Consider the following 27067-nt stretch of genomic DNA (forward strand, 5'->3'; position numbering starts at 1 on the left):
AAAACGTTTCTGTGTTGACTTAAAACACAGTTTTTAACACTAATTCTCAGTTGGCTTCGTACATCAACTAATATTTCCGAATTAGGACTTTTTTCTCAACAACATTTAATGTCCTAAGACGAAGTATTCCTGTAGTATCACGTATATTTTGCCTACATTTTGTAATATCTTCAAAATAAATTAAAATAGTTTTAAAAACGTTCCCATACGGCGTTGACGTCAGGGTTTTACATATTCGGATTTTGTTTATCTTTTAGCCCTTCATTTCTTGAGCACAATAATTACTGCTTATCTGCATTAATCAACGTTGATTAATGCGAAATTTAACCAGCGACAAGAAATGATGATGATGATGATAGGTAAAAAAAACTTTCCCAATATAGCTTAAGGCACATTGGAATATTGCAACTTTCATGTTGCCGACCAAGCGTCTAAAGAGAGCGATCCAATGTTGGCGCCTCGAAATTCAGTTGAAACACTTTCTCGAATCTTTTCAACACGCCTCTGGCTATATCTATTGTCACGTCTGCTGTAAGGAAGTGTCATCGTCTTTTTTTAACGAATTTCTTCGGATGAATTACCGCCAAGCAAAGTAAAATTTCGAAAACTCTCGTCCAAGTTTAAAAAATCCAAATTTATAATGTTTTTTCTTTATTATAAACCCAAAAATTAACAATAGTTTCAACAGAAATATGATGTAAAAATCTTACAAAAGGATAAGGAATTATTTTGCTGCCACAAGTATTTTACTATATATTCCACTCTATACTTTACGATTCATCTCGAAGCCTTAAGATACTTCTATCAACCACTATAATTTTTTATTCTTTATGTTAAGTTATCGCGCGACATCTGCCCTTCGCTACTTTCAGATTCACACGCCCGGATGCAAGTTGATTAAAAACTAAACTTTAGCGACTCTCATCTTAAATATAAACATATATACGTGCCCATCTTTTAATTCCAATATTATAAAAATTTCTTAGATAAAAAAGCGTCTCCTCGTTTATTTCTCGTAAATGGTTTTTGGGTGTAACATTTTTAGACAGAATGGTAATCGAGTAATTTATAATGGAAAACAAGTTTTCTTCTCAATTTCTTTCTTAGATTTGGAATTTTCGCCCAGGAGAACGGAGTTATTCAGACTTGCTATGGTTTTGCGATGAGGCCGCCTCGGCTGCTCCTTCTTCTTCATCATCAGAATATGTTGAGGGCTCTTCACCGGGTTTCAGAAGACGACCCACCAGAGGATATTTTTCTGAAAAGGAAAGAATGTGTGAGATTATGAACTGACGTCGAATATTCACCGCTGGTATGGATGTACCTTTGAATTGCATTTCCCATTCTCGAACAGAGTCCATCTCCATTGTTGACAGGTCACTAAGATCATCATATTCTACATCATCAGAACGTGACACACTGAAAGTAGCAAGACCTCGGGATGCGTCTCGGCCAGCGAACGCGGCATATGGACCACCTTAATATCAAAAAAGTGAATCTATTAATTTATTGTAACTAACGGGGCAACAAACAATTAAGCTATGTATAATACCAATAGTTCACAATAATCTTGACTATTCTATGATACTAAAAGTAAGACTGCATACTTCAAAAGGAGATAACTCATTCTCAAATACGCTACAGTGGTAAACATCTGCATTACATTTCGAAGCAGGAAGGGGAGGATTCAGAATAATCAAAGAAAGTGTGCTTCGAACGAAAAGTGAAAATGTTTGACCGACCATACATATAGCGCTTCATCGGAAAGATATGCCTCTACAGAACCCTGGGCAGGTAAACCGGAAAAATAATTATTTTTCAATTCTTCCTCCCTTCCCCTTCGCTTTAAGTCGCGCCGTCTCTAAAGCTTCATCGATAGTAGGTGGCAACCAGGCACCGAGCTTATTACCTGAAAGATGTCAGTAGACTCGAAAGAAATGTTGCTGAACACGTCACCTCTGATTGCAACCTTCACAGATATTATGAATATTCTGGCCAAGCTGAAAGTGAATCCCGAAAATGCCCTGGCAAAGGTTGATGATAGAATGAAAGAAGAATGAGTGGTCCTAAGCGCACCATATATTTAATGGCGGGCTGAACTAGTTTACGAAGCAACTCGCTCCTTTGATTTAGTGCATGGACCCTCTACCTACCCGGCGATCGAAATCGACCAGCCACAGAATTTTTTGTCATTGCGATTGTTTTCAGATTTTTCCGATGGTTAGTTTCTGAGGATCATTTCTTTTTTAACATTTCCATTTTCGAAAAAATCAAAAAGTGACTGACGGTTTCGTCCAGGGCAGAGGCAACTCATCAGACGCTGCCTCACCTCTGCCCTGGGAGCAGCGTGACCGAAAGTGCCAACAGGTGGGGGGGTGCTACGCTCCAAACTAGGGATCCATGGACTAAAAAGCGTGGGACTGAGTTGCTCCTCATTTAGTCCGGTCCACCATCACTTGGATGTGGACTTAGGATCCCGCATATCCTAAACAACAACCTAGATTTAGCCTTAGTCTAGCTTAGACTACAACAACTGGCGTTTTAGTCCAATATAATTCGCAACCTTGTCGTGTTTTTGCGATGATAAAAGGGAGCGTTTGTCCACCTCTTGGCATTTTCGGTCACGCTGCTCCCGGGGCAGAGGTGAGGCAGCGTCTGATGAGTTGCCTCTGCCCTGGACGAAACCGTCAGTCACTTTTTGATTTTTTCGATTTTTAATGCTTGGGGTACTACGCCCCAAACTAGGGATCCCTGGACTAAAAAGCGTGGGAGTAAGTTGCTCCTCATTTAGTCCGGCCCACCATCACGTGGATGTGGACTTAGGAGCCCGCATATCCTAAACAACAACCTAGATTTCCACTTTCCCATTTACGAGCTAAGGACGATCTACGAAAATCTCGAAGGGATTTTCCTATGCGCGGTGAATTACTCGCCCCGCCAATGGCACGAATATTGTATTTATTCTCAAGAGTGCGTCTTTTAGCCAATTTGAAAGGACGAGAGTATCAGTTGCCTTGGTCTTTGTTGAGAAGGGCCAACCAAGGACCCAATCGACCAAAAGGATAAGTCCGGGAAATATGAAATTTTCTGCCCAGATTGCAAAACAAGTACAAGGGATGTAGAAACACATCTTGAAGAGCACCTGAGGGAGTCAGAGTTGGTGGGAAAAAAGGGGAGAAGCACATGGTCGTGAATAATCCCGTAGAAGAACGTAAGATTATTAAAATTTGGCCAAAAGTTTAGAAATTTGCAGAACTTCGAAAAATTCTCTCCACAGAATCAAGACAAGGGATACTCCCAGCTTTTCAAAATGGCCAAATACGCACTCGTGAGGATAATCATAATATATGCTCCATCGGCGAGACGAATAACCAAGGGAAGGAGCTCATGAGGATTTAATTACCCTCCCGATATATAAAACAAGTAATATAAGTAGGGCAATTTTGAAAATGGCCTTTGGGATGGAAACGACAGTGTAGGTCGAGTTGTCACAATGAATTATTACGGATCCTTGAAAAGGCAAGTGCGCACGGTGATTCCTAGACCAGACGTGTCTTCTGAAACGATACCTGCGAAATGAAAGCGATTTGTATTGCCACCTGCACCGAATTTCGTGAAAATACATAGCAGTCTAGCGACAGGCAACCCGAATTGTGAAGCGCTCAAAAAACCGAGGGTAGTCCCATGCACCTGGGCATGGGCATTGCTTCATCTGGTTGTTATCATGCTATCCTTCGGTTTCATTATAGAGCATAACACAACAGAAAGCGAATAGAAACCGGTAGTTGAATTCTATATGGAGTAGCTGGGACAGTCAAAAATTATGACAGGCTGACCAAGAAAATGCATTCCAGGTCGTTAAAAACAAAAAGGATCGTGTTGAATTCAAAGCCTCCGAGAAATGCTAGGATGTTCCCCTCAATCGACGCGGTCCTGTCGAGAAATGATCAAAAGTTCTTGACGCATGGACGGCGTCAGGACGTAAGTAAATTATTCCGAGCAAAACAAATACGTGTCTGCGCGATAAATATTGATGATTGCTACTGAAAGGCCAGGGAACTCGGGAGCACCCTTGGGAACAGGCGCATTGATATTTGGGCTCTACAAGAAACTGAATGGTATGGTGCCAAAAGCTACGACATAGAACGCCAAAGCGATAAAAATGGCCATAAACTTCTCTATTTTGGTAGCCCACACACACGATTTGATTTTGGCATCATCATCTCTGAGGGTTTCTATAATGTCAGGGTTTGGAACACGCAATGAAAGTGACGAGCATATAGTCGATCCGATGCTGCCGATATTCACGAATTAAATGGTGGCGATTTTATTCAAGTTGCGCTGATGCGTGGACCAATTTCATAACGCGGTAACTTCATTTTTGAAAAAGTTGCTCGATACGCTCTGAAAGCATATAATCTGCATAAAGCAAGGTGTAGGGTACTGGATGTACAGTGCCCATAAAAATGAGGAGTGGCGAGTCGGCACTTCCTTGACATACCAGTCGTGCATTTTCCACTGTTATTTTTTATTGTTTGTATTGTCCTCTGTAGATTTTGTCAGCTTGCTTTTCAAAAATGATCTCCACCATTTCTGAAAACAAGCCAACGAGTCTATTCCTCACTCCTAGAAATATCAACTTTTTCTGCAAGGAAGCTTCCCATATAATTTTTGAGGCGTCTCGAAGAAGTAAAGGTTACATAATCACAAAAGGTGTGCAGCGACCGAGACCGTGGAATATCGGGGAAATCCACCAATTTTTGCCCAGTTGGTTTACTTTTATGGGATCTGGCGTTATAATGATGCAAAACTCTCTGTCACTGTTGTTCACGCGGAGATGGTTTCATTGGAGGTTGCGGTCGATATTGTGGACAAAGCACTTTGAAATTCAAGCGTGGAGCTGCGCTCTACAAATCGGATGCAATACTATTTAGTTCGGTAGTGACTTTAGGTAGACCTTGCATCCACCAGTATGAATGCCGAGCCCGCACTCGAGACGTCCACCCAGACTGTACCAGGCAAGGCTTTAGACGCGGAAAGGACCACAGTGGAAACTACTAAAACTGACTTCTAACTAACTGACTCCGAATATAAGCCGAATGGGAGCGCTGTCGACTATTCTTGCAAAAGCGGAAGGTTTATCAAGAAATACGCGGCAATTGTGAAGCGCATGCGGTATGCCACGTTCCTCCAGAAAAACATCAGCAAAGGGGTTAAATACTCCATCAGCCCATGAAAAACAGAAACAACCGCGCCCCCGCTGAGAATACTGCAAACATCAAACGGATCGCAGACAGTCCGTTGCAGAGTGAACTGGCGAAAAAACGGAAGAAGGAAGGTGCATATGAAGGAGACTTCGCTCAGGTATTCTCCAGGGCGAACAACACACTGCGCCATCAGAGAAACATCTGCCTAAAATTATAGCGGATACGAAGGATGGAGCAACGAAAGGAAAGGCGAGAAGACGAACGACTAGACCGTCAGCTCTGATTATTAACCGACGGAAGGCAAGACTTTGCGAAATCCGTGATAGGATCAAGCTTGAAGATAGCGAAGCGGAAGTGTCCTCCATTCGGAAAACGAAAAGTGGTGGAGTCCTCGTCGAATTAGGTTGGAGGGCAATAGATGAAGGTACTTTCTTTGAAACGATCAAGGATTAGAACCCACGTGCTCTCTGGAAATCCGAGACCTTGACTGCCGGACGGAAAAGAATAAGGTAGAAGAGGTGCAAATATTCGAAGGTAACCAATGTCCGAATTGGTATCAAACTCGTCAAAAACTCGCTGTAGTGGAAGTCGGGGAGCAATACGAGGAAGCTTCTTAATAGCTGGAAAATCAGAATTGGTTGGGTGATCTGTAGGATACGAACCCGGGCCGCTCCAACCAAATGTTACAGGTGTTTGTATTACGGGCACACGTCAGGCCTGACAGGAGGGTAACATGCCGCAGATGCGATCAAGCAGGCCATAAGGCGAATACCTGAAACGAAAAGGAGAGTTGCATTTTATGCAGGGATCGAACACTGCGGGCCCGTGGTGGTTTCCAGTCATCAGAGCAGAACTGAAAAACGCCGAGGACCGACCACTTTTCTCTATAAAAGAGATAGAAGAGACAGTGCTCAGAGACAGCTGCTATGAAAAACAAGGAGGCGCCAGGACCCGATGGCCTCCCAGCAGATGTATACAAACTGATGCTGCAGTCGGCTAGACCTACCTGAAAGCGCATTTTCCCTTCTCGCTGGAAGAAAGCGAGGCTTGGGCTGATCAGCAAAGAGAAAGTCGAGCCTGAGCTGCCGTCTTCATAGCGATCACTTTGTATGCTTGACACTGCTGGGAAAGTGCTCGAAAAGCTCATCATAAGTACACGCCGAAGTGATACGTTCCCCACAGTTCGGGGAGCGGGGAGGTCAACAATTGATGCTGTCATGCAAATCGTGGATGCCGTACATCGAGCGGAGTCACACAGCCGCCGATCTCGACGAGTGGCGCTCCTCGTAACGCTTGACTTCAGAGTTGCCTTTAATTTCGTAAGATGGAAAGACATTCTAAGCACACTAGACAATACTTTATACGTGCCGAACTATCTTATACGGATATTCTGGGATTATCTTAGGAACCGCTCCCTGTTCTATGAGACGCACTGAAAAAAACCGAAGTAGTCATTAAAGAAAGAATTACGACCCTGCGTTCCATATCGATCGGCAATTCGATAATCGAGTCAAAACCAAAATACCATGGACTGATGAGCTTTTTCGAGCAAGTAAAAGCAGCAGCGGACAAGGTTGCAGCTGGAGTTTCGGCCTTAAGTCGACTAATGGCAAATATTAGGGATCCTACGTCTAAAGGCAACGTCTCCTCATGCCTTCAACGCAGTTTATTCTGCTCTACGCAAAAGTATGGGCTGACGCTCTTGGCAGGGTATATCGTAAGCATTTTGCACTGTTGCCCTTCTTACCACGGAGAGTAAAGTTATATACAAACCCAGGGGAGAATAGTCAAGGGGGGTGGTTGCTCGTGAAGAACAATAACGTACACTAAATGAGTGACAACTCTCTTGGCAAAATTAGACTAGAGGCAGATGGACTGTGCAGCGTATTTGAAACTTAGGAGCGTGGCTGAATCGGAAACATGATCAGCCTGACTATTTACTTACCCAGCTTCTAAGTGGGCATGGACGTTTTCAGTCTTATCTGCATAAGATTGAGAAGGCACGATCTCCTGGTTGTCTATTTTGCAATGAAATTCTGGACGACGGCCATCACATCGTTGTCTCTTGTGAAAGGATGGGATTCGTTAGCAGCTCTATTTAAACATAGAGGATCTTCTCTCTAGACAACTTTGTCGAGGAGATGCTGAGGAGCGTTGACAGATGGACTCGTGTTGTGCATTACGTTCGGATTCTTCCCGTTGCATAGAAGATAGAGCTCGATCGGCGAATAGGCCGGATGGCAGGAGGTCCCTTAAACTGACAGTTCCCTTCCTCCTTTCCCCTCCCGTTTGGTGAAAGAGATTCCATGATTTGAAGGCTCTGCAAGACGGGAAAGCTCGGGGGCTAGCCCGAAGTAATCTGACAAACGGTTCCAGGCTAGCTCTTTGACGATGGGGAGGTGTTTAGTTGGCAGTCCGACAACGTACCATTGTGAAAGTACAACACTCTGTGCGTAAATGCGTTCACCTATCTTACCGCCAATAAAAAACGTGACTCTGATTGTGGTCACCAAAACAATCCGTATCTTAAGAAGACCGTGGCGTTAAGCAAACACAATGGGTACTCACGTCAAACAATCAGGACAACTGCACACGATGGGAGTCTATAATGAAGGCGCAATATGTAGACTTACAATTAAGTGGAGGAAACAGCTTCTTCCATCTAATTGGGCTGTCACTCTCGGATTAGATTAAATACACCTAGGGCAACACGACAGGCTGTTGTATAGAGTAACATCCATCCATCCATTTTTTGATTTCCCAAATTGGAGGACGCGACTGCTCGACTGAGAATCATAGAGTGGGAGTATGTCAAAGAGGTTTCTATTTCCGAAAAGCAAGAGACAGATATCCTGCTATCTGCACAGCTAAGTAAATCCAATTTCCCACAAGAGGATTCCGAGCGGCAAACGTTCAAAATTGCCGATTCAAAGAGGCTCTAATCCCTTGCATGTCTACACTTTCAGATTTCTTTGCTCCAGAAGATCTAGTCAACAAAATCGAAACAAAACACTGAATTATCGTGCACGAAACCTTATACGTTTGCATGAGGAGTGTACAATTCATTGGTAGAGAAATGTTGAAAGTTTGCGACATTTATTGGCCATATGTTTCGCGGTTTGTGTTTCATTCGAGCGAACGATTGCTGTTTGCCGTTTGTGTTTATGGATTTGAGGAATTACATAATGCACAGAGAAATGCCCACAGTTGGTTACGGAGGGAGTGAATGATTTATACAATCAACAAATATCGGGTAATTATATAAATACGAGAATATTTTGAAGAATTTAAGACGTGATTTGCGATTGAATCAACTTTGACCTTCACGATAGTTGCTAAGCGTTCTATAGTTTAGCGTGACTGGTCAATTTCTAGTGAAAATGGTGGATCTAATCCACTAATAAATCCCCGGCAGGCTTATATTAGGTTGGGGAAAAAGTAATGTCGTATTTTGTCAATAGATGACGACACTTAAATAATACAAGATTATACTTATCGCATCGGGTCATACTATACGGCGATTTGAAGACGACAATCTGGGCTACAGGTATCTCTTTGACAGTTTTATGATCGTATGTTTCAGTCTCAAGTTATAGCGCGTCAAAGATGGAGTCCATGAAGGGAGAAATTCGTCATATTTTACATTTTTACTACCTGAGAGGTAAAAATGCAGCGAAGGCGGCCGAACAATTTTGTGAAGTTTATGGGCCCAATACTGTAACGATTTGCACAGCACAGCGTTGATTCAATCGATTTCGTCCTGGTGTAGTGGATGTCGAAGATACACCCCGTACTGATAGGCCAATCGTCGTAGAAACCGATAAAATCGTCGAAATCATCCAAGTAGACCGGCATGTGAGCATTCGTTCGATTGGCCAGGAACTGGGTAAGGACCATAAAACCGTTTGAAACCATTTCCAGAAGATTGGATTCCAAGAAAAGCTGGATGTTTGGGTCCCACACGAGCTGACGGAAAAAAATCTCTTGGACGGAATCAACGCCTGCGATGCACAGCTGAAACGGAACGAATTCGACCCATTTTTAAAGCGAATGGTGACTGGTGATGAAAAGTGAATCACGTACGAAAATCTCAAGCGAAAAAGATAGTGGTCGAAGCGCGGCAAGCCGGACCAAACCATCGCCAAGCCCGGATTGACGGTCAGGAAGGTTTTGCTGTGTGTTTGGTGGGATTGGACGGGAGTCATCCACTATTAGCTACTCAACTATGGCCAGACCCTCAATTCGGTCCTCTACTGTGAGCAACTCGACCCGATTGTCTCATCTTCCCACATTTTATAGTGGGAACAATAAAACGCAAATCGACTATATTCTCATAAGACGCCAACATTTTACCACTGTAATTGATTGCAAAGTCGTTCCCTATGAGACCATCGCACCACAACATCGGCCGTTGATTGCCGTCCTGTGAATTAAGCCACCGATAAAACAGCGTGAGGAACGCACTGGTCCGCCGCGCATTAAATGGTGGCGATTTGGTGAGAAGAAACGGTCTCACTCATACGATTGCCAACCATTACGAATGTGGAAGAATCATGGAACCAAATGAAAGACACGATTCACAAAGCGGCCTCTGCAACCCTCGGGGCCACCAAGCCGGGTAAGCGGTACATCAACCGAGATACTTGGCTTTGGAATGATGATGTTGAAATGAAAGTCCGTGAAAAGAAACGCCTGTACCACAAATTTCTCGACGATAAAATGCCTGCTAATTGGCAAATTTATAAGAATGCCAACCGGGAAGCAAAGAAAGCGGTCGCTATCACCCGAGCGAACCATTTCAAAAATCTTTATGATACACTGGACACTCGGGATGGCGAGAGAGATCTGTATCGACTTGCTAAAAGCCGTGATGAACGCACACAGGATATCGAACACTTCTGAAGTCGAGGAGGCAATAAAACAAATGAAATCGGGGAAAGCAACAGGACCAGACGACATCGCATCTGAGCTCTGAAAAGCGAATAGCTGGGACCCAACACTGTGGCTCAGTGAATTCTTTAACCGGGTTATTCAGGAAGGAAGAACACCATCTGACTGGCAAGAAAGTACCACTGTTCCAATATGGAAAAAGAAAGGTAGCCCAGCAGAATGTTCAAATTGCCGTCCGATCCGGTTACTTTCCCATACCATGAAGATTTTTGAACGCATTCTTGACAACCGTATTCGCGAAATCGTTGAAATAACCGTGAATCAAGCCGGATTTGTCAAGAACTGCGGAACTACTGACGCAATACACGCTGCGCGGTTACTCATGGAGAAACACCGTGAGAAGTATCGCCCTCTTTACATTGCCTTTCTGGATCTAGAGAAAGCGTTTGACCGTGTACCACACGAACTCATCTGGTATGCTCTACGACAACACTTCGTGCCAGAAGAATTCGTGCGCTGGGTTCAATTGCTCTACCACGATCCAAAAAGTAAAGTTCGAAGTATGGCGGGTGTATCAAAACCGCTTCGTGTCTCTGTTGGTGTTCATCAAGGAAGTGCCCTCTCACCACTCCTCTTTGTCCTTGTTATGGACACCGTCACACGGGATATCCAACGTCCAGCGAACTACACACTGCTTTATGCAGATGATGTTTTCCTAGCATCTGATAGCAAAAATGACCTCGAGCAACTTATTCAAAAATGGAATGATCGCCTCATGCAACACGGTCTCAGATTGAATTTAAACAAAACTGAATTTTTGACGACCGATCCTCATGAAACAGGCACAATCACTGTCAGCGGCAGTGATCTGACAAGAATTGAGCGATTTAAATACCTCGGGTCAACGCTATCAGCCAATGGAGAACTGCGTTATGAAATTGCTTCACGCATTAACGCAACCTGGATGAAGTGGCGTTCTACAACTGGTGTCCTTTGTGATCGACGTATCAACGAACGTCTCAAATCTAAAATTTACCGCAATGTCGTCCGTCCAGTCGCTCTCTATGGTTCTGAGTGTTGGCCGACCATAAAAGACAATGAACGGCGTCTTGCGGTAATGGAGACGAAAATGCTACGTTGGACTAGTGGCGTCACACGTTTAGATCACTTCCGAAATGAGGATATCCGCGATCGTTATGGGGTTGCACCGATCGTGGAAAAGTTGCGAGAGAGGCGTCTTCGATGGTATGGTCACGCAATTCGTGCAAACGAGAATTCACTTGCCAAGATTGGTCTGAACATCGAAGTCGATGGTAAACGACCAAAAGGCAGACCTAAGCAACGATGGCTTGATACGCTGGATGGGGATTTGAAAGCCTCGAGATTGCACCCAGATCAGGCATTCGATAGAGCCAAATGACGAAGCCGATCACGACAAGCCGATCCCGCTTGTGAACGGGACAAAGGCTGAAGAAAAAGAAAAAGAAGACTGTGAGCAACTCGACCGTTTGAAGCAGGCGATTGACCAGAAGCGACGAGAATTGTTGTGTTACACCAGGACAACGCTCGGCCTCACACATCTTTGATGACCCGCCAGAAGCCACGGGAGCTCGGATGGGATGTCCTATCGCACCCACCTTATAGTCCGGACCTGGCACCAAGTGATTACCATCTCTTCCGGTCCATGCAAAACGCTCTTGGTGTTACTAAGTTGGCCTCAAAAGAGGCTTGCGAAAACTGGCTGAGGTTTTTTTTGCAAATAAGGAGGGGGGGGGGGCGGAGGGTTTATAAGAGGGGTTCAATGGAGTTGCTTTCTAAATAGCAACAAGTTGACGAACAAAACGGCGCATATTTTAAGTAAAACGTTACACAGGAGAAGCAGAACTCATCTCAATGGGTACATGTGCACTCCTATCAAAAGATTCCCGCTCTGTGCGAAAATAGATGCCAACAGATGATAGAGTCTGAGCGAAATTCAATTAACGCCGACACAGACCGTGCATGAATCACATGTTAAATTTGCAACGGAGACAACAAACCAATTTCCAACTTTTCCCAGAGTGCTTAAATGCTGTTTCTAGAAGCACAGACGTGCGAAGCGCCCGTCCCAACCCCAACTCTTCTGGATCGCTGCACTTCTAGGCGTGTCGCCGAAAACGTTCAGTGTCTGATTAACTCTCAACGATTGGCCTCCAAAACAATGTTTCCCAACTCACGGCATGACGTTGCCGGTCATATCCACAGCTCAATTACGAAGCACTCACTCAACAGAAACGCATATGCGGGCTCAAATTTTGTCTAGCGCTTGCTTAGCGACTAGCGTGACATATTTTTTGTTGTTGGCTTGTTGTTCTTGGCAGCCTAAAACCAAAGGTCAGTATGCGGGCAGCCAATCGGTATTTGGTAGCGGATCCCTGGCCGCCATCGGGAATGTTTTGGACAGTTCACACTCACCTGGTCCGTAGAAGCGCTTCCCTTTCGTAACGTCGTACACATTGCCCAGGACAGCCATGAGGACCCTTCCATCTGGTTGTGTGCCGTCGTACTCGCGCAGCTCCTGAGGCGTAAAATCACGTCGAAGTCGCGGCAGGTCGTCCTTGGGCGCAGAGTGGCTGTGCGGCACTTCGATGCGGCTCTTGATTATTTTGTAAATAAGCAGTGCAATGACACCGACCAGTGCCAGGTTGAGAGGACTTGTTATGATTTCATTTATTACGTGCCCGACGAAACTCTCGCTCGCGGGGACTTCACTTTCCGGCGTCTCCGACATTTTTGCGTTCTATTTCCTTACCTACTCGATTGTCTCGCTAATCTACGACGCACTTGCGTTTCACGGGGAAGCTACACGGTTCTGACGAGATTGTCTCCCAACTGCTCCACTGACTCTACTTCCACGCGCCGTTTACAAAACTATTTGAATAAGGAAAAATCTCGGCTGGTTGCTGATAAGGGCGCGCAACGATAAAATTTCGGACGTTGGATGATATTCAGTTTCACGGGCGACCACTCGACGAGCTACTTCATTTTTCAATTGCGATAAGGAAACGAGCGAGTCACATTCATCGCACACGGAATACCAAACGCGAAAATGTGCGGCGACAAGTGAGAGAAGCTGGAAAAACTGCGTCCGGGTGACAGCTGTCAGCGGGTCGCTCGCAATGATGTCGGTAGTAATTTTGAAAGTAATCGTGACAAGCTACTTTCGGACCATGACATGGGGTATATATTTTGCGGTGTCATTAAGGCCAAGTCGCCGAATGTGCGCTGCTTGGGTTGATCGGAACTGCGGTCAGGTTTCGGATCATTTGCATCTGAATGACGCCATCTTGATAGGAGAGCGGGAGCGGTGTTGTAGGCGCCGGCTGAAATCTTTGAACAATGCACTGGAATCGTGCAGCGGGCAATGCAGTTTGTTATCAGATCAAGTGTTTTTGTGCATCTGGAATTTGCATAGAAGTTTGCTCTTGAGGAGCGTTATATATAGGAAGTGACTGCAGACGCCATTAATTCTAGTTCACGGTCATATTCAATTCCGACAAATAATACTAACGCAGAACATTGTGGAAAATATATCGAATACGGTTTTTCTGAGTTTGAAGGAATGCGCCTGGAAATTAATGCTGTTGCTGAATCAGATGTTCTTTTCCATCTCATTCCTTAGCATGGGTTTATATTACGGGGGTTGGTGTATGCTTACGATCCGGTCTACTCCTCGGACGGTTTTCAGCGAAGGAAGACTGTGCAAAGTTTGCATTTACTTTTTATTGAACGCTGAATTTCTCCATCAGTGATTTGTGTGAGGCGGAAAGCGAATTTTTGAAAGGATGTGGGGATCGTTTAAATTCAGGCGCTATGTCCCGAATTTTCATCAATTGACGCGGCAACTTAGCTCCGGGTGAGGGGCTTTTGTTGATCGGGATAGGCAGCGATATCAATTGATATGGCCAGCAATTGGTTGCAAAGGTAATTAAAACATTTTAAGTATCATCGAAAGATAAAGAAAGGTCAGCGAAAATGATGATTCGTGCAGGGGTACGGAACACGGTGCCATGTGGCCGTGAGACGCTCTACAAAGTTGAAGTGACGCCCGAGGCTGTCAATCAATTTGTGGTTTGTCTAGAAATTGCACAACTGACCCGAATTACTTTCAAATCCTCATGAACCTATTTTTGCCAGAATTTATCATGTGATTCAATATTTTCAGGATGCAGTGGTGTCGCATGATTGCTGGTAATGTTCAGTGGAAAATGCCAGGTCAAAGGATGATTCAAGCGAGGTCGTGGCTGGCAGGATATCCGAATTCTGGGAAGCAGTGTAAGCAATGAATAAGACCAGGGCCACCTATGGACCATTTGAATTGTTTCCATTACTTCTGTTTATTGAAATAATAAAAAGTTTTGCTCGAATCCTTGTGTGGTATTTAATTCGTACTAGGGTTTTTTCGTTGTGTAGTCCGTCCAGTCCGAGGTTCCTGTTGTGGCTTCGTAACAAGTTATTTTCCGTGTAGGGTTGTCAGCCCTACCCAGCCCCCAACCTGGAGGACCAGTTGGTACAATTTGTCCCGTTTTTAGGCGCGGGAGACTCGCCTTCATCCTTCTCCGTCTCACCATGTGGAGGTGGAGATAGGGTTTAGTAGTAGAGCTGTTGGTGTTGGTTCAGCAGGCATTTCCCAGGTTTTATACTCCATCGTGGGTACCAATCCACGTTTCGCCCTGGGACATATACTACCCTTTGACCACCTATTTCAGCTTACAAAAACTGTTCCGCTCGAAACGTCTCACCATAGGGTCAAAGCTCTTACTGTACAAGACAATGATCTTGCCAGTCCTCATGTATTCCTCTTGACTTGGGTTCTTAGCAAGAAGAATTGCGAACTCTTGGCCGCGTTCGAGAGAAGAATCCTCTGAAGAATTGTTGGCTCCCTACATGAGGATGGACGATTCCGTAGCCTACATAATGACGAAATCTATGAGCGATACCATGACCGTCCGGTTGTGGATAAAATCCGGCTCAATAGGTAACGGTGGGCGGGTCACTTAATCCGTATGGATGAGGATGATCCAGTCCGGAAAGTCTGCTTAAGATGGAGCGATGACGTAGGTCAGGACGCCAGATAGCTTTTAGGGATATCGAATTGGTGGACCTCGACGCAAAACCGGGATGTCTGGAGTTCCTTATTAAGGCAGGCCTACACCGGATACCGGTTGTTGCGCCGCTGATGATGATGAGGGTTTTAAAAAAAAAAACTAGTAGAGGTGGAGAAAGATATTCGCCTAGAGAAATTTTTAGGTTTAAACATTCTGAAATATTTGAGGTTCTTTAAGAGGGCAATATAATAACCGACAAAACCAACTCCCGAAAGGTTCATGGGAGTTTTATAGTAACTATCGCCGGGATACCTTATTGTATTTAGTATCGCGTAAGTCCCCAGAATTCGCTGTGTCCTCCTAAGCGAATGGTTCGCTCTGCCGGTTGTTCTCGTCTATGCTTGGATCGGGTTTCTCCGCCGGTGCCAAGTTTACGAACATCGTTATTCAGTTGTTTAGCCTGTTTAACGGTAAACCAGTGTCAGAAATTTAATCCCCGTACCTTCTCGATAACAAACTGAAGCCAGAGCAAGCCTCGCCCCACGAGCCCGGAATCCACCCTTACTCGAAAGACACTAAACCACAGCAAGTAAAGGACGCGGAACCAGCTTACACCATCGACTGTCAATTCTAACATCACCACACAACTCCTGCGACGACGATCAGATCTTCCCGCCTGGGGATCAGCCTGACGCTCGGAATGGTGAACTAAATTCCATTGTCAATTACATCTATGAATTTCAATACGAATTCAAACTTGGCTCAGATTAGTTTGTCTTCAAGCGAAAAAAAAACATGGATCTGGGCATCTCCGATACCGAGGCTGCAGCGAACAAAGATCGCTTCCATTTTCTCTCTGACAACGAGCATCGTCCCGAAGTAACGCACGCACGACTGGGAACTTCGAAATCTGCTGACCCGGCCAACCCGCCGGTAGTTAAAAATAAGAATAGAATTGGCTTTCTCCCTCTGACTTTTATGCAGGGCTTGACTGCCAGGGTACTGGGCTTTGTTATCAAGAATATCGACAAAACAGTCAAATTTGAGATAATCAACGTACCGGCCGACTGGCTCAATTGCCCCAATACCCATAAGAAACTCCACCTAATCGAGATCACCAAACTGGAAGGCCATTCCTTCACCCTGGTGGAAGATAGGAAGCCAATCCTCATTTTCAGATGAATCTCCCCTCACGAATTCACTCCCGAAGACGTGGCATCGGAAATCAAGGAGTTAACACAGGTTACGCCCATCCGCGTATCAAGGCTGTCCACCCCGTGGTCACGGGTCAGCGACACCAACTTAAGCCTCTTTCGCGTGACTCTCAATTCCAAGAAAGATGCCACCATAGTACTAAACAAAAGCAGGTCATTTTTCATTAGCAGATCAGCTGGAAGAAACCCAGAAAGGAGGATGTCACCCAATGTTTTAACTTCCAAAAATTTGGTCACGTTTCCTCAAACTGCGGATACGACCCCAGATGTGTCAAGTGTGCGGGTCCACACGCTTCCAGAGATTGCCCTCGTTCGACTGTATAAGAGAGCGCCGACAAGGAGGCGGTGCTTCTCAAATGCACAAAGCGTGGCCAACTGGGGCCAGGAATCAATTCAACGTGAAGAGAGCGAAAAAGCATCCCTCACTCTCGCCCTACTCCATCCCCCCCTCTCACTAACCCCTTCTTTCGCCGCAGTGGCCAGCGACCCTGCTCCTCGTCGTCCCCACATTCTTCTGTTCCCAGGGGCTTCTTCATGGAAGCCAGTTCCCTTTTCAAAATGTCATTCTCCACCCTCTGGAACACAATCTCTGACTTCTACTACAACTACTTCCGTCTCCGTCTTCAACAAACCCGAAGCGTACTTATAATTCCTCTTTAAATTGCTAGACAACCAAAATGAAGGTGCTCACTCTTAACAATAATTCGCTCATATCAAACGACAAACCGATTTCAATCTCGCTTTCCTAAACGAAACCAGACTGGAGGAAGCCCTCAATGTAAACCTACATGCTCCCAGTAGCACTACTTTCTGCAATGACACGAACAGGCGTACAGCCATTCTAGTCAGATCGGGACTAAGGGAAAATACCATCTCATCGGCTGCACTTGCATCAAACTGCCTCTTAGCAGTGGCCAGACTACTCGTTAGGGACGTACACGTCCTCTGAATTCTAATCGGGTCTCTCTACATCGCGGGCGGCGTAGGTCATCACCTCACTCCTATTTTGTCCGTACTTTGGGAAATTGCGGCCAGTTTTGACGCTTTCCTTCTCGGCGGTGACCTCAACGCCAGGCACGTAACTTGGGGCGACCCATTTAACAACGAAAGCGGTCCATTCCTTAGCGCGGACATCATTAACGCTGGAGTACCATCCTTTCCTCGAGGGTCTTCCTTCCTAGACGGCTTTATAGTCTCGTCTGATATCTCAGCATGTGTCACCAGCTGCTCCTTTTTGGCAGCTTACTCCCACTACCATGCCCTCAGCCTTTCTATGCATTTACAGCAAATTCTCTCCTCCTCCCTCGTAGACCCTTCAATCTGACAAACTGCGAACATTTTCATGACATGACCTATCCAGTGCCCTGGGTACTTCCCTTGACAAATCGTGCATTCACTCCAATGAAGAGCTAGTCCCTTATATTAGGATATTTAAGTCTGCCTTCGAAATCACAATTGACAAATATGCTCCCGACAAAGAGCCTGGAAACTACAAATACGGGTGCAATCCTCCTCTTAGTGCGATTATTCCACCGACTACGTAACAGATATAACGCTGACTACCATCTCTCCGAGATCATTAAAAACCTATCCAACAAAATTAAAGTAGCTATTAGATCCGAGCTGGATGCCCCCTACAAGAAACTTCTCAAGTCCCCAAGTTTTCTCAATAATTAATCGACTGACTGGAAAAAAATCTTGTCTCAACGTCAATTACTCCCCGATAAAACTAGGAAATCTCCAGTTCCACTCCCCTAAGGAAAAAGGATCTGCCTACGTAGATCGGCCACTTACTCAGAGCCAGATCGCCCGCAGATGATAGTCGGCACTACTGTCAACGATAAAAGGTTGAGTTTCCCCCAGTCACCCAGCTGACATAGTTACAATCGACCTGTTCGCCCTCTTCTTTACTTCTCAAGAAGAAATTGAACTTGCAATCGTCCATTTAACCATAGAAAATCATCGGATTCTGACTCTACAGGGTCTGAACACATCTCCACCGACACCTGATAGGCTTCATTAGTGGGGTCTACCTCTTACCTTTTTAAACAAAATGCACCACACTCACCAGAATGACTCTACTTCCGTGGTATACTATAAGGGAAAGGTAGGATAACTCTACTTTACAGGATCAGAAAGGAAATTGAGGCTTAAGAACACTTGCTTCCGGGCGTGAAATCTAGAACTAGGAGAATGAAGTCAAGTGTACCTGGAGCCTAGCAGGGAATAATGTTGAAAAGCTACTGTTTCTCTATCCGGCTCACCAAAACGAAGTTTCGAATCGGAAAAGGCTATCTTTCACGGATTCAAGAAAACTGTAATTGAGATATTTTGGACTTGAATCTAGGAAACATCGGACTCCACGTTGAGCGGCATTTGTAATGACATTGGTTTGTCGTTGGTCGTCTCCGGCCACTTAGCACGGTCGTCTGACGAAAATTCACGTATCCTTTTCAGGATCCGGTGCGGATCCGCGTTCCGGAAAAGTACACGTGAATTTTTATGCAATGACACGTGAGGGATCGAGGCTGACTGGCACAAAGGGGTGCAAGCACGTATCGACGGAGCACTTCGATGGAGCAATTTCGTCATTGTTTTTTTTAGGTTTCTGGGGTAGCTCTCCCCTCTTGGTCGTTTCCGGCCACTCATGATGGTCTTTTGACCATCAACAAACAAACTAATGTCATGACAGGATTTAGATATCGATTTGGTGGATCTCGTTGCAAAACCGAGATATATGGAGTTTCTTTCTAAGACAGGCCTAGACCGGAAGCCGGTTTAAGGCGGTTGATGGTGATGATTTATATCAAAGAGTAATCTTAAGATGTTTCTAGCGGTTAAACTAATTGAAATAATTCGGTTTTCGCTTTTCATTAACATTATATTTATTCTATTCGCCTATATCGATATTTCAGGAACCATTCCTTCATCAGTGCTACACGGCTAAATCTACCGGATTTTTTGTGTAACTTGCCCCAGGGAACTGTTATGGAGCCAGCCAATTGTCTTGTTTCGTTCTATCTACAGTCATTTTCGAGACATGACTAGGTCGCAATGATTCTATTCTAATGGGCTTGAGTAGTTTGTCGTGAACTCCTAATTCCGATAGGTTTATATATTTTGGATCGGTCTTACTAATATCTCATTGAAGACCACAAATATTTAATGTACACATTCCCCTTTAGCACTGTTCAAGTATTTGCTTTTTTTCTTCACCGTTTACAGAAGCGGGACAGCAAGAAAAGGAACATAAACATACAAGACAACCCAGATTCGAACCCGGAGATCGAGAGGTGGAGGTTTAACTATCCCCATCATCTGGCATTCGTTTGAGTCTATCCCTTTTACAAATAAGGCATATCAATATTTTGTTTCAGGATTGAGAGATCCTAAGTTGGCATTTACTTGATCTCCAACTTCATCCCATGGAAGTGTACGCCCACCATCAGTGAACTCCTCTATCATCCCACTTTATCAATTCGACTTTGAAAACCTCAGATCCACCGAACCCGCAATCCTTTACCTGCAACCACATCTTCAATCACCTGGAAAGGAGGCAATGCACTGTAGCCTGCGCTTTAGACCTTGAAAAGGCATTCGATTCAAACTGGGAAGAGGACCGGCTTTTCAAGCTAATCGCAACTAATTGCCCTTCCCTTATTTAGAATACTTATAGACTTCTTCTCCAACAGAACTTGTCGCGTAGACTTCGCACCATCGACTTCCCCTTAAACTCAGGAGTCTTCTTCCCTGAATTAAAGTCATTCCTTTTACCAACTAGGCTCTCCAATCCACGTTTCCTCCCCCAATTTTCTACATCCCCCCGCCTTTGGTCCTAGTCCTTGTACAGAACCCAATCGAGTAAAAGGTAGCTCTTTCTCAGGTTGTTAGTACTAATGAGAAAGGACTGTTCTTTACTTTAATTCACTCGCTCCGTCCATCGGTGCTTAAAAATAAATAAAAACTTCATATCCTCGTTTACCGGTACGGAGTACTGTTTTGTTTTGTGTTGCCTGCGAAACGTTTTTAGATTTCATATTTATATTGACACAATTTTACGTAAACGCTCTATACGCAGGTTTTTGTTACTAATGTTTTGGTTGATGAACCACTTACTAGGCGACGGCTGCATAGGCCGCTTTGTGGATCGCACTTCAAACTTGATTCTACGATTCTTCGATATTCATAATAGTTGGTTATAGCGTAAGTGATTGAGATCATTTCTTTTCTCAAAGAATCGCCGCCATTTAATGCGGGCGTGTCGCTAAGCTAGGCGGCCTTTAAAAATGTGTCTGGAGCGGATAACGTCATCGACCACGTCTTAAAAGAACGTTAAAAGACCAGACTTCACTGTTTCGACTGAGCGCGGTGAAGAATTTGATATCGCTCGACGCATTAACAACTCCAAATCAGTTATCGCCGTTTTCGTCCAAAATTTGGAAATGCAACTATCTCAACCCCAATATTAAATTGCGGCAATGTAGCAAAAGTTCATCCAGAATGCAGGAAGTCCTGAATCCGTATCCACTGGATGACGGACCGGACCACTTAGCAAGAAACATTCTCTCTTGTGGTCCACGGAACCATCCTTTTTGGGTCAAACACACAAGTTTATCAAAAAAGTTGACTGACAGTTTCGTTCTGGCAGAGGAGGTAAGTTGCTTCCCAAGTGGTTCGGTCCGTCATCAAGTGGATGAGGACTGAGGATTCCATGTGTTCTCAACAAAAAATTCACTTAGGTAGTTTAGACCTGAATATACGACGGATTTCCCTTCAGTATATTTCGCACTCATGTCGTGTCTGCGATTATATATGATATAAATGGAGCGATTACCACCTGTCGCCACTTTCGTTCACGTTGCCCCAGACCAGACGTGAGGCGGCGTCTGATGAGTTGTCTCTGCCCTGGACGAAACCGTTATTGATTTCTGAAGATTGCTACAAAAATTATTTTGAACAGTGAAAGTACCGGTGGGACAAATCTATACTTGTAATGGCGAGCATTTGGAAGGATATAAGGTCGTTTTGTAAATGACTTGAAACTAAATAGCTTTTAAGAAATAACACGATTTTTTGGATACCCCCTCGTATATGGGAGTAAAACATCGAAGTAGTAACCGTCACTGTTGCCCAAAAGCTCCAAGCTTTCATCAATTCATGTCTGCGTCGTATCATTGAGATATTCTGAGCTAAGACAATAATTAATGAAGAGCTGCGTCGACGTACGGGCCAGATACCCGAGACACATTAAGGAAGGGTGACGGGTAATGAAACCCATTGCCCTAGAATGATCTTTGCGTGAGTTGCCTTAGAATTGCTTGGCGTAGAACAATGGAGGAGTGGAAGCTTCTCAGAAAATCGTGAAAGAAGTTGAAACAAATTGCCAGGAAATCATATTATCATAAAGACCATTATAATAAAGTGGACACTCGGAACGAAGTGACTGTGACTGTATCGACTTCTCAAAAGCCGACATCAACACACACAATATGTCGAACACCTCTGTTATGTTAATGATAAGAGACGACGAGAATGGTGGAAATACTTTGAGCAGATTTCAACAGCACAGAAGTTGAACTGGGCTGTGAAATTTTTCCATGATGGTCAAAGGATAGTATAGATCCCAGGGCGAAACGTGGATTGGTACCCACTATGGAGCATAAAACCTGGGAAATGCCTGCTGAACCAACACCAACAGCTCTACTACCAAACCCGCTGGGAGCTCTTTCGTAAAAGCTGCAGACGGAGAAGGATGAAGGCGAGTCTCCCGCGCCTAAAAACGGGACAAACTGTACCAACTGGTCCTCCAGGTTGGGGGTTGGGTAGGACTGGCAACCCTACACGGAAAACCGATGTTACGGAGCCACGAAAGGAGCCTCGGACAGGATGGACTTTACAACGACGAACCCGGCAACGACAACGGACTAACGATTTGCGCATTTTCTCATGGAACGTGCGCTCTCTGTACAGAGATAAAGCTGATGAGCAGCTAGCCGATACCCTGTCCCAATATAGGGCTGATATAACAGCGTTACAAGAGATGCGATGGACAGGGACCGGTTTCCTGGAGAAGAGCCGCTACACCATATATTATAGCGGTCATCCAGTAAACCATGTGCTCGGAGTAGGTTTCTTAGTCAGCCAAAAAATAAAACCTGCTGTTATCGGCTTTGAAAACATAAGCGAACGGCTATGCACTCTGCGCTTGCGAGGCAAGTTTAGAAATATAAGCCTCATTAACGTTCACGCCCCTACAGAGGAGACCGCAGAGTCGGAGAAGGATACCTTCTACGAGGCAGTAGAACGAACCCTCGAAGCCTGTCCCAGATATGATATTAAAATCATATTTGAGGATTTTAACAGCCAAGTAGGGAAGGAGCCCGTATTCAGGCGATACGTTGGCTCCCATAGCTTACACGAAAAAACAAATGATAACGGACTGCGGATTATTCAATTAGCAGGGTCACACCAAATGGTTGTTGGAAGTACCTGGTTTGCGCGGAAAGCGGTCCACAAACATACGTGGGCCTCTCCAGACGGGACCACTTTCAACCAAACTGACCACGTGTTGATCGAACGCCGCCACCTCTCAGCCTTGATGAATGTCAGAACATATAGGGGGGCCAATATAGACTCGGATCACTATCTCGTTGGCATTGTTCTCCGACCTCGAATAACAATACCACCTAGAATCCCCTCTGACAATCAGGTGAGAGTGAACACTGAAGCCATACACAACACAACCCTCCGCGACACCTATAAGAGGGAAATGGATTCCGTAATAACCGCAGTAAACAGAGGACCTAGAGATGACGCATCAACAAATGACCTTCACAATCACCTGAAGAACGTTATCATGGATACGGCCACAAGTATACTTGGCCCCAGCCGCAAAAGGAGTCGGAACGGCTGGTTTGACGATGAATGTAAGCTAGCAACGGAACGGAAGAATGCCGCATACCGAGTAATGTTGCATTCTCAAAGAACGCGGGCACGCGCAGAGACTTATCACGAACTCCGTCGAGCGGGGAAGCGACTTCACAGAAGGAAAAAGGAAGCCTGGGAGAACCAACAAGTCTGTGAACTAGAAAAGTACAGGGAGCAACCGCACCAGGCGCGGAAGTTTTACCAACAAGTCAGCAGGATGAAGCCTTATACACCTCGATGCTCATCCTGCCGAGACAAAGAGGGAAATCTGATTTCCGACAGAATGGGCATATTGGAGCGATGGGTTGAGTACTTTGATGAGCTACTGAACAACCAGAACATTGGCGAGTTGGAGGTCCCGCCAACTGAAGACGACGGACAAATACTGCCACCACCAAGTTTAGGAGAAACAGTCCGTGCAATTCATCGGCTAAAAAATCATAAGTCGCCAGGAGCCGATGGAATTACAGCCGAATTGGTTAAATATGGAGGCGACCAATTACACCAAATGGTTCATCAACTTGTGCTCAAGGTATGGGACAGCGAATCGATGCCTGACGATTGGCAACGAGGCATTATCTGTCTCATACATAAAAAGGGAGATATCACACAGTGCAGCAATTATAGAGGTATCACGTTGCTGAGTACCATCTATAAGATATTCTCCTCTATCTTGCTAGGCCGGATAGCCCCATACGCCCAGAACATCATTGGCCCATAGCAAAGAGGCTTCACTCCAGGCAAATCAGCAACAGATCAGATTTTCTCTGCGGCAACCGATGGAAAAACTGTTGGAATATGGACAACAGTTGCACCATCTGTTCATTGACTTTAAAGCCGCCTATGATATCATAGCCAGGGTAAAACTGTACATGGCCATGAGAGAATTCGGTATCCCGACGAAACTAATAAGACTGACTAGGCTGACCCTGACCAATGTGCGAGGCCAGATAAAAGCAGCAGGATCACTCTCAAGACCTTTCGACATCGACAACGGTCTACGACAAGGGGATGCCCTATCATGCGTCCTCTTTAACCTGGCCCTCGAGAAAGTGATCCGTGATGCTGACGTAAATGCAAGAGGTACGATCCTCTTCAAGTCCACCCAACTACTGGCCTATGCTGACGATATCGACATCATGGGAAGAACCACCCGAGACGTACAAACTGCCTTCATCCAGATCGAGCAGGCGGCCCACGGCGAGAGATCTTGGGCTGCATATCAATGAAGGCAAGACAAAATATATGGTGGCAACGTCAGCACCGAAGACGAATCAACCAACAACAGCAAACCGCACTGGTCAAACACGAAGAAGAATAAGGATAGGAGAATACAACTTTGAGACCGTTGACAACTTCTCCTATCTAGGGTCGAAAATCACAACCGATAACAACTACGATGATGAAATCCGCGCACGGTTGTTGTCAGCCAACAGAGCCTATTTCAGCTTACAAAGACTGTTCCGCTCGAAACGTCTCACCATAGGGTCAAAGATCTTACTGTACAAGACTATGATCTTACCAGTCCTCATGTATTCCTCGGAAACTTGGGTTCTTAGTAAAAAAAATTGCGAACTCTTGGCCGCGTTCGAGAGAAAAATCCTCCGAAGAATTTTTCGCCCACTACATGAGGATGGACGATTCCGTAGCCTACACAATGACGAAATCTATGAGCGATACCATGACCGTCCGGTTGTGGATAAAATCCGGCTCAATAGGTTACGGTGGGCGGGTCACTTAATCCGTATGGATGAGGATGATCCCACCCGGAAAGTCTATAAGGGCAATATCTATGGTAGAAAAAGAAGACGAGACAGACCCTGCTTAAGATGGAGCGATGGCGTAGGTCAGGACGCCAGACAGCTTTTAGGGATATCGAATTGGTGGACCTCGGCGCAAAACCGGGATATCTGGAGTTCCTTATTAAGGCAGGTCTAGACCGGATACCGGTTGTTGCGCCGTTGATGATGATCATCATCCATAATTGCATGAAGTGACATTCCACAAATGGCGTTCTTCGCGATATCGTCGCCTTGTTGCCCTTTATTTTTTGAGTACGGGCCGACTATGAAAGACAATGAACGCCGCTTTGTAGTAATTGATATGAAGACATTGTGTTGAATCAGTGACATAACACGCCATGATCGCATCCGAAATAATGACATCCGCGGTCGATATGGGCTGGCAACCGTCGTGGGAAAATTGTGAGAGTAGCACACCTTCAATGTTATGGTCATATAATTCGTGCTGACTAGAACTCATTAGCTAAGGTTGGCGTAAACATCGAAGTTGGTGGGAAACGACCGAACCGAGAAAAAATTGCGAACATGATCCAGACGAGTCGATCCCGTCACCGAAAGGGGCATTTTTTCAGGATTGTGAGATAGCTCTGGCCTCGTGGATGACCCGAAGCATCCCGACCATCCCCCTTTACTGTAATCATTATAAAATTTCGATATTTTACGGACATATAGAAGAAAAGAAGATATATTCATAGTTCGATGATAACAATATACTTTTCGGGTTCAAAATATTAAGGTTAGTTCTATAGAAATGAATAAGACAAGAATTCAGCGTAAAATTTGTCACTTTTGTTTTTATTAATTACACATATACAATATTGCAAACATGATTCCATGAAAATAATATTTACACCAAGGTGTATCGTAGTATATCTTAAAAAATCATTAAGCTTCAGTTTTTGTTCTTAATCATTCGCGTGTACTTTTACTTGTTACCGTTTTCATTAAAAATAAACACATATCTTTTGTTTATATAAAATGGCATCCACATTAATTAATATTATTATAATATACTGTTACTATTATCAACAATAATAATAGTAGTAGATTTTATGTTAATTTTTGTTATTGTATTTCCATATCATGATTTTTCCGTTCCTCCTGCGAAAACACAACTCTTCTCTCTATTTTTTTTTTGTTTTTCAAATATAATTTTTACGATTAATTTGATTCCGCGTTTTATCTTTAAAATCTGATGCATTTTTTGTTGCGATACGGAACGCACAAGATTTTCTCTAAACGATATTGACCTCATCCAAGCTTATTTTTATTTAAATTGGTAATTTTTTATCTCTTGACGGACTTGAATCGCATGGGATTGCAAGGTTGGTAAGTAATTCGTAATTCATAAAATCTCCTCAAAAGAGAAAAACAACTTGGAAGAGTGACTAACAATAAAATGGTTGTTGCACAGACGAAATGAAAGCACTGACGCTCATCTCGGTGTAAATAAAATTAGGCCAGAGAATTTAACAAGAACATCGAACAGTAAACAATGGACCAATGGCTAAAGTATATTACGAGCGAGTATCAAAAATTCGTTTAATATCAATCATTGAGATTCATCGCAGCGTGATTGCATGTTTTGTAATATTACTTAGCGCTTGTTACTATTAAACTCAGGGCATTGAGAATTGGATTTTCTAACAATAATAATTTCAACAATTGAATCCCAATTGAAATTTAAGGGGGTCATCCCGTGTGTCGGGTTGGAGGAATCGATGTATCTATATATAGTGGAGAATATGTGGGCAAAGGGATTTCCCGATATTCCGAGTCGTTCAGAAATTACAGTGTTAAACAGGTAAGAAGTTTGTAGCCGCGGCTAGAGTGCTCGATGAGAAAGAGCATCGCATCTCTTTTTACCTGTTGAGCCTTATAAATTCGAACGCAGGTATAAATATAAAAAGATGGAAAACCAATCAATTGTCTAAACTTAT

The 27067-nt window shown here is 44.4% G+C and overlaps 1 protein-coding gene across 1 annotated transcript; it reads right to left on the bottom strand.

Annotated features, from left to right (window-relative positions):
- Nucleotides 1-634: 634 nt before the first annotated feature.
- LOC119657127 (membrane-associated progesterone receptor component 1-like) lies at nt 635-13217 on the bottom strand. Its single transcript, XM_038063891.1, has 3 exons — nt 12552-13217; nt 1325-1477; nt 635-1258 (listed from the first exon to the last, which is right to left on the bottom strand). The coding sequence occupies exons 1-3, from the start codon at nt 12865-12867 to the stop codon at nt 1137-1139; spliced, it is 591 nt and encodes a 196-aa protein (XP_037919819.1). The 5' UTR covers nt 12868-13217; the 3' UTR covers nt 635-1136.
- Between the last annotated feature and the right edge of the window lie 13850 nt (nt 13218-27067).

This window comes from Hermetia illucens, chromosome 5 (assembly GCF_905115235.1).
Source record: "Hermetia illucens chromosome 5, iHerIll2.2.curated.20191125, whole genome shotgun sequence".
NCBI lineage: Eukaryota > Metazoa > Arthropoda > Insecta > Diptera > Stratiomyidae > Hermetia > Hermetia illucens.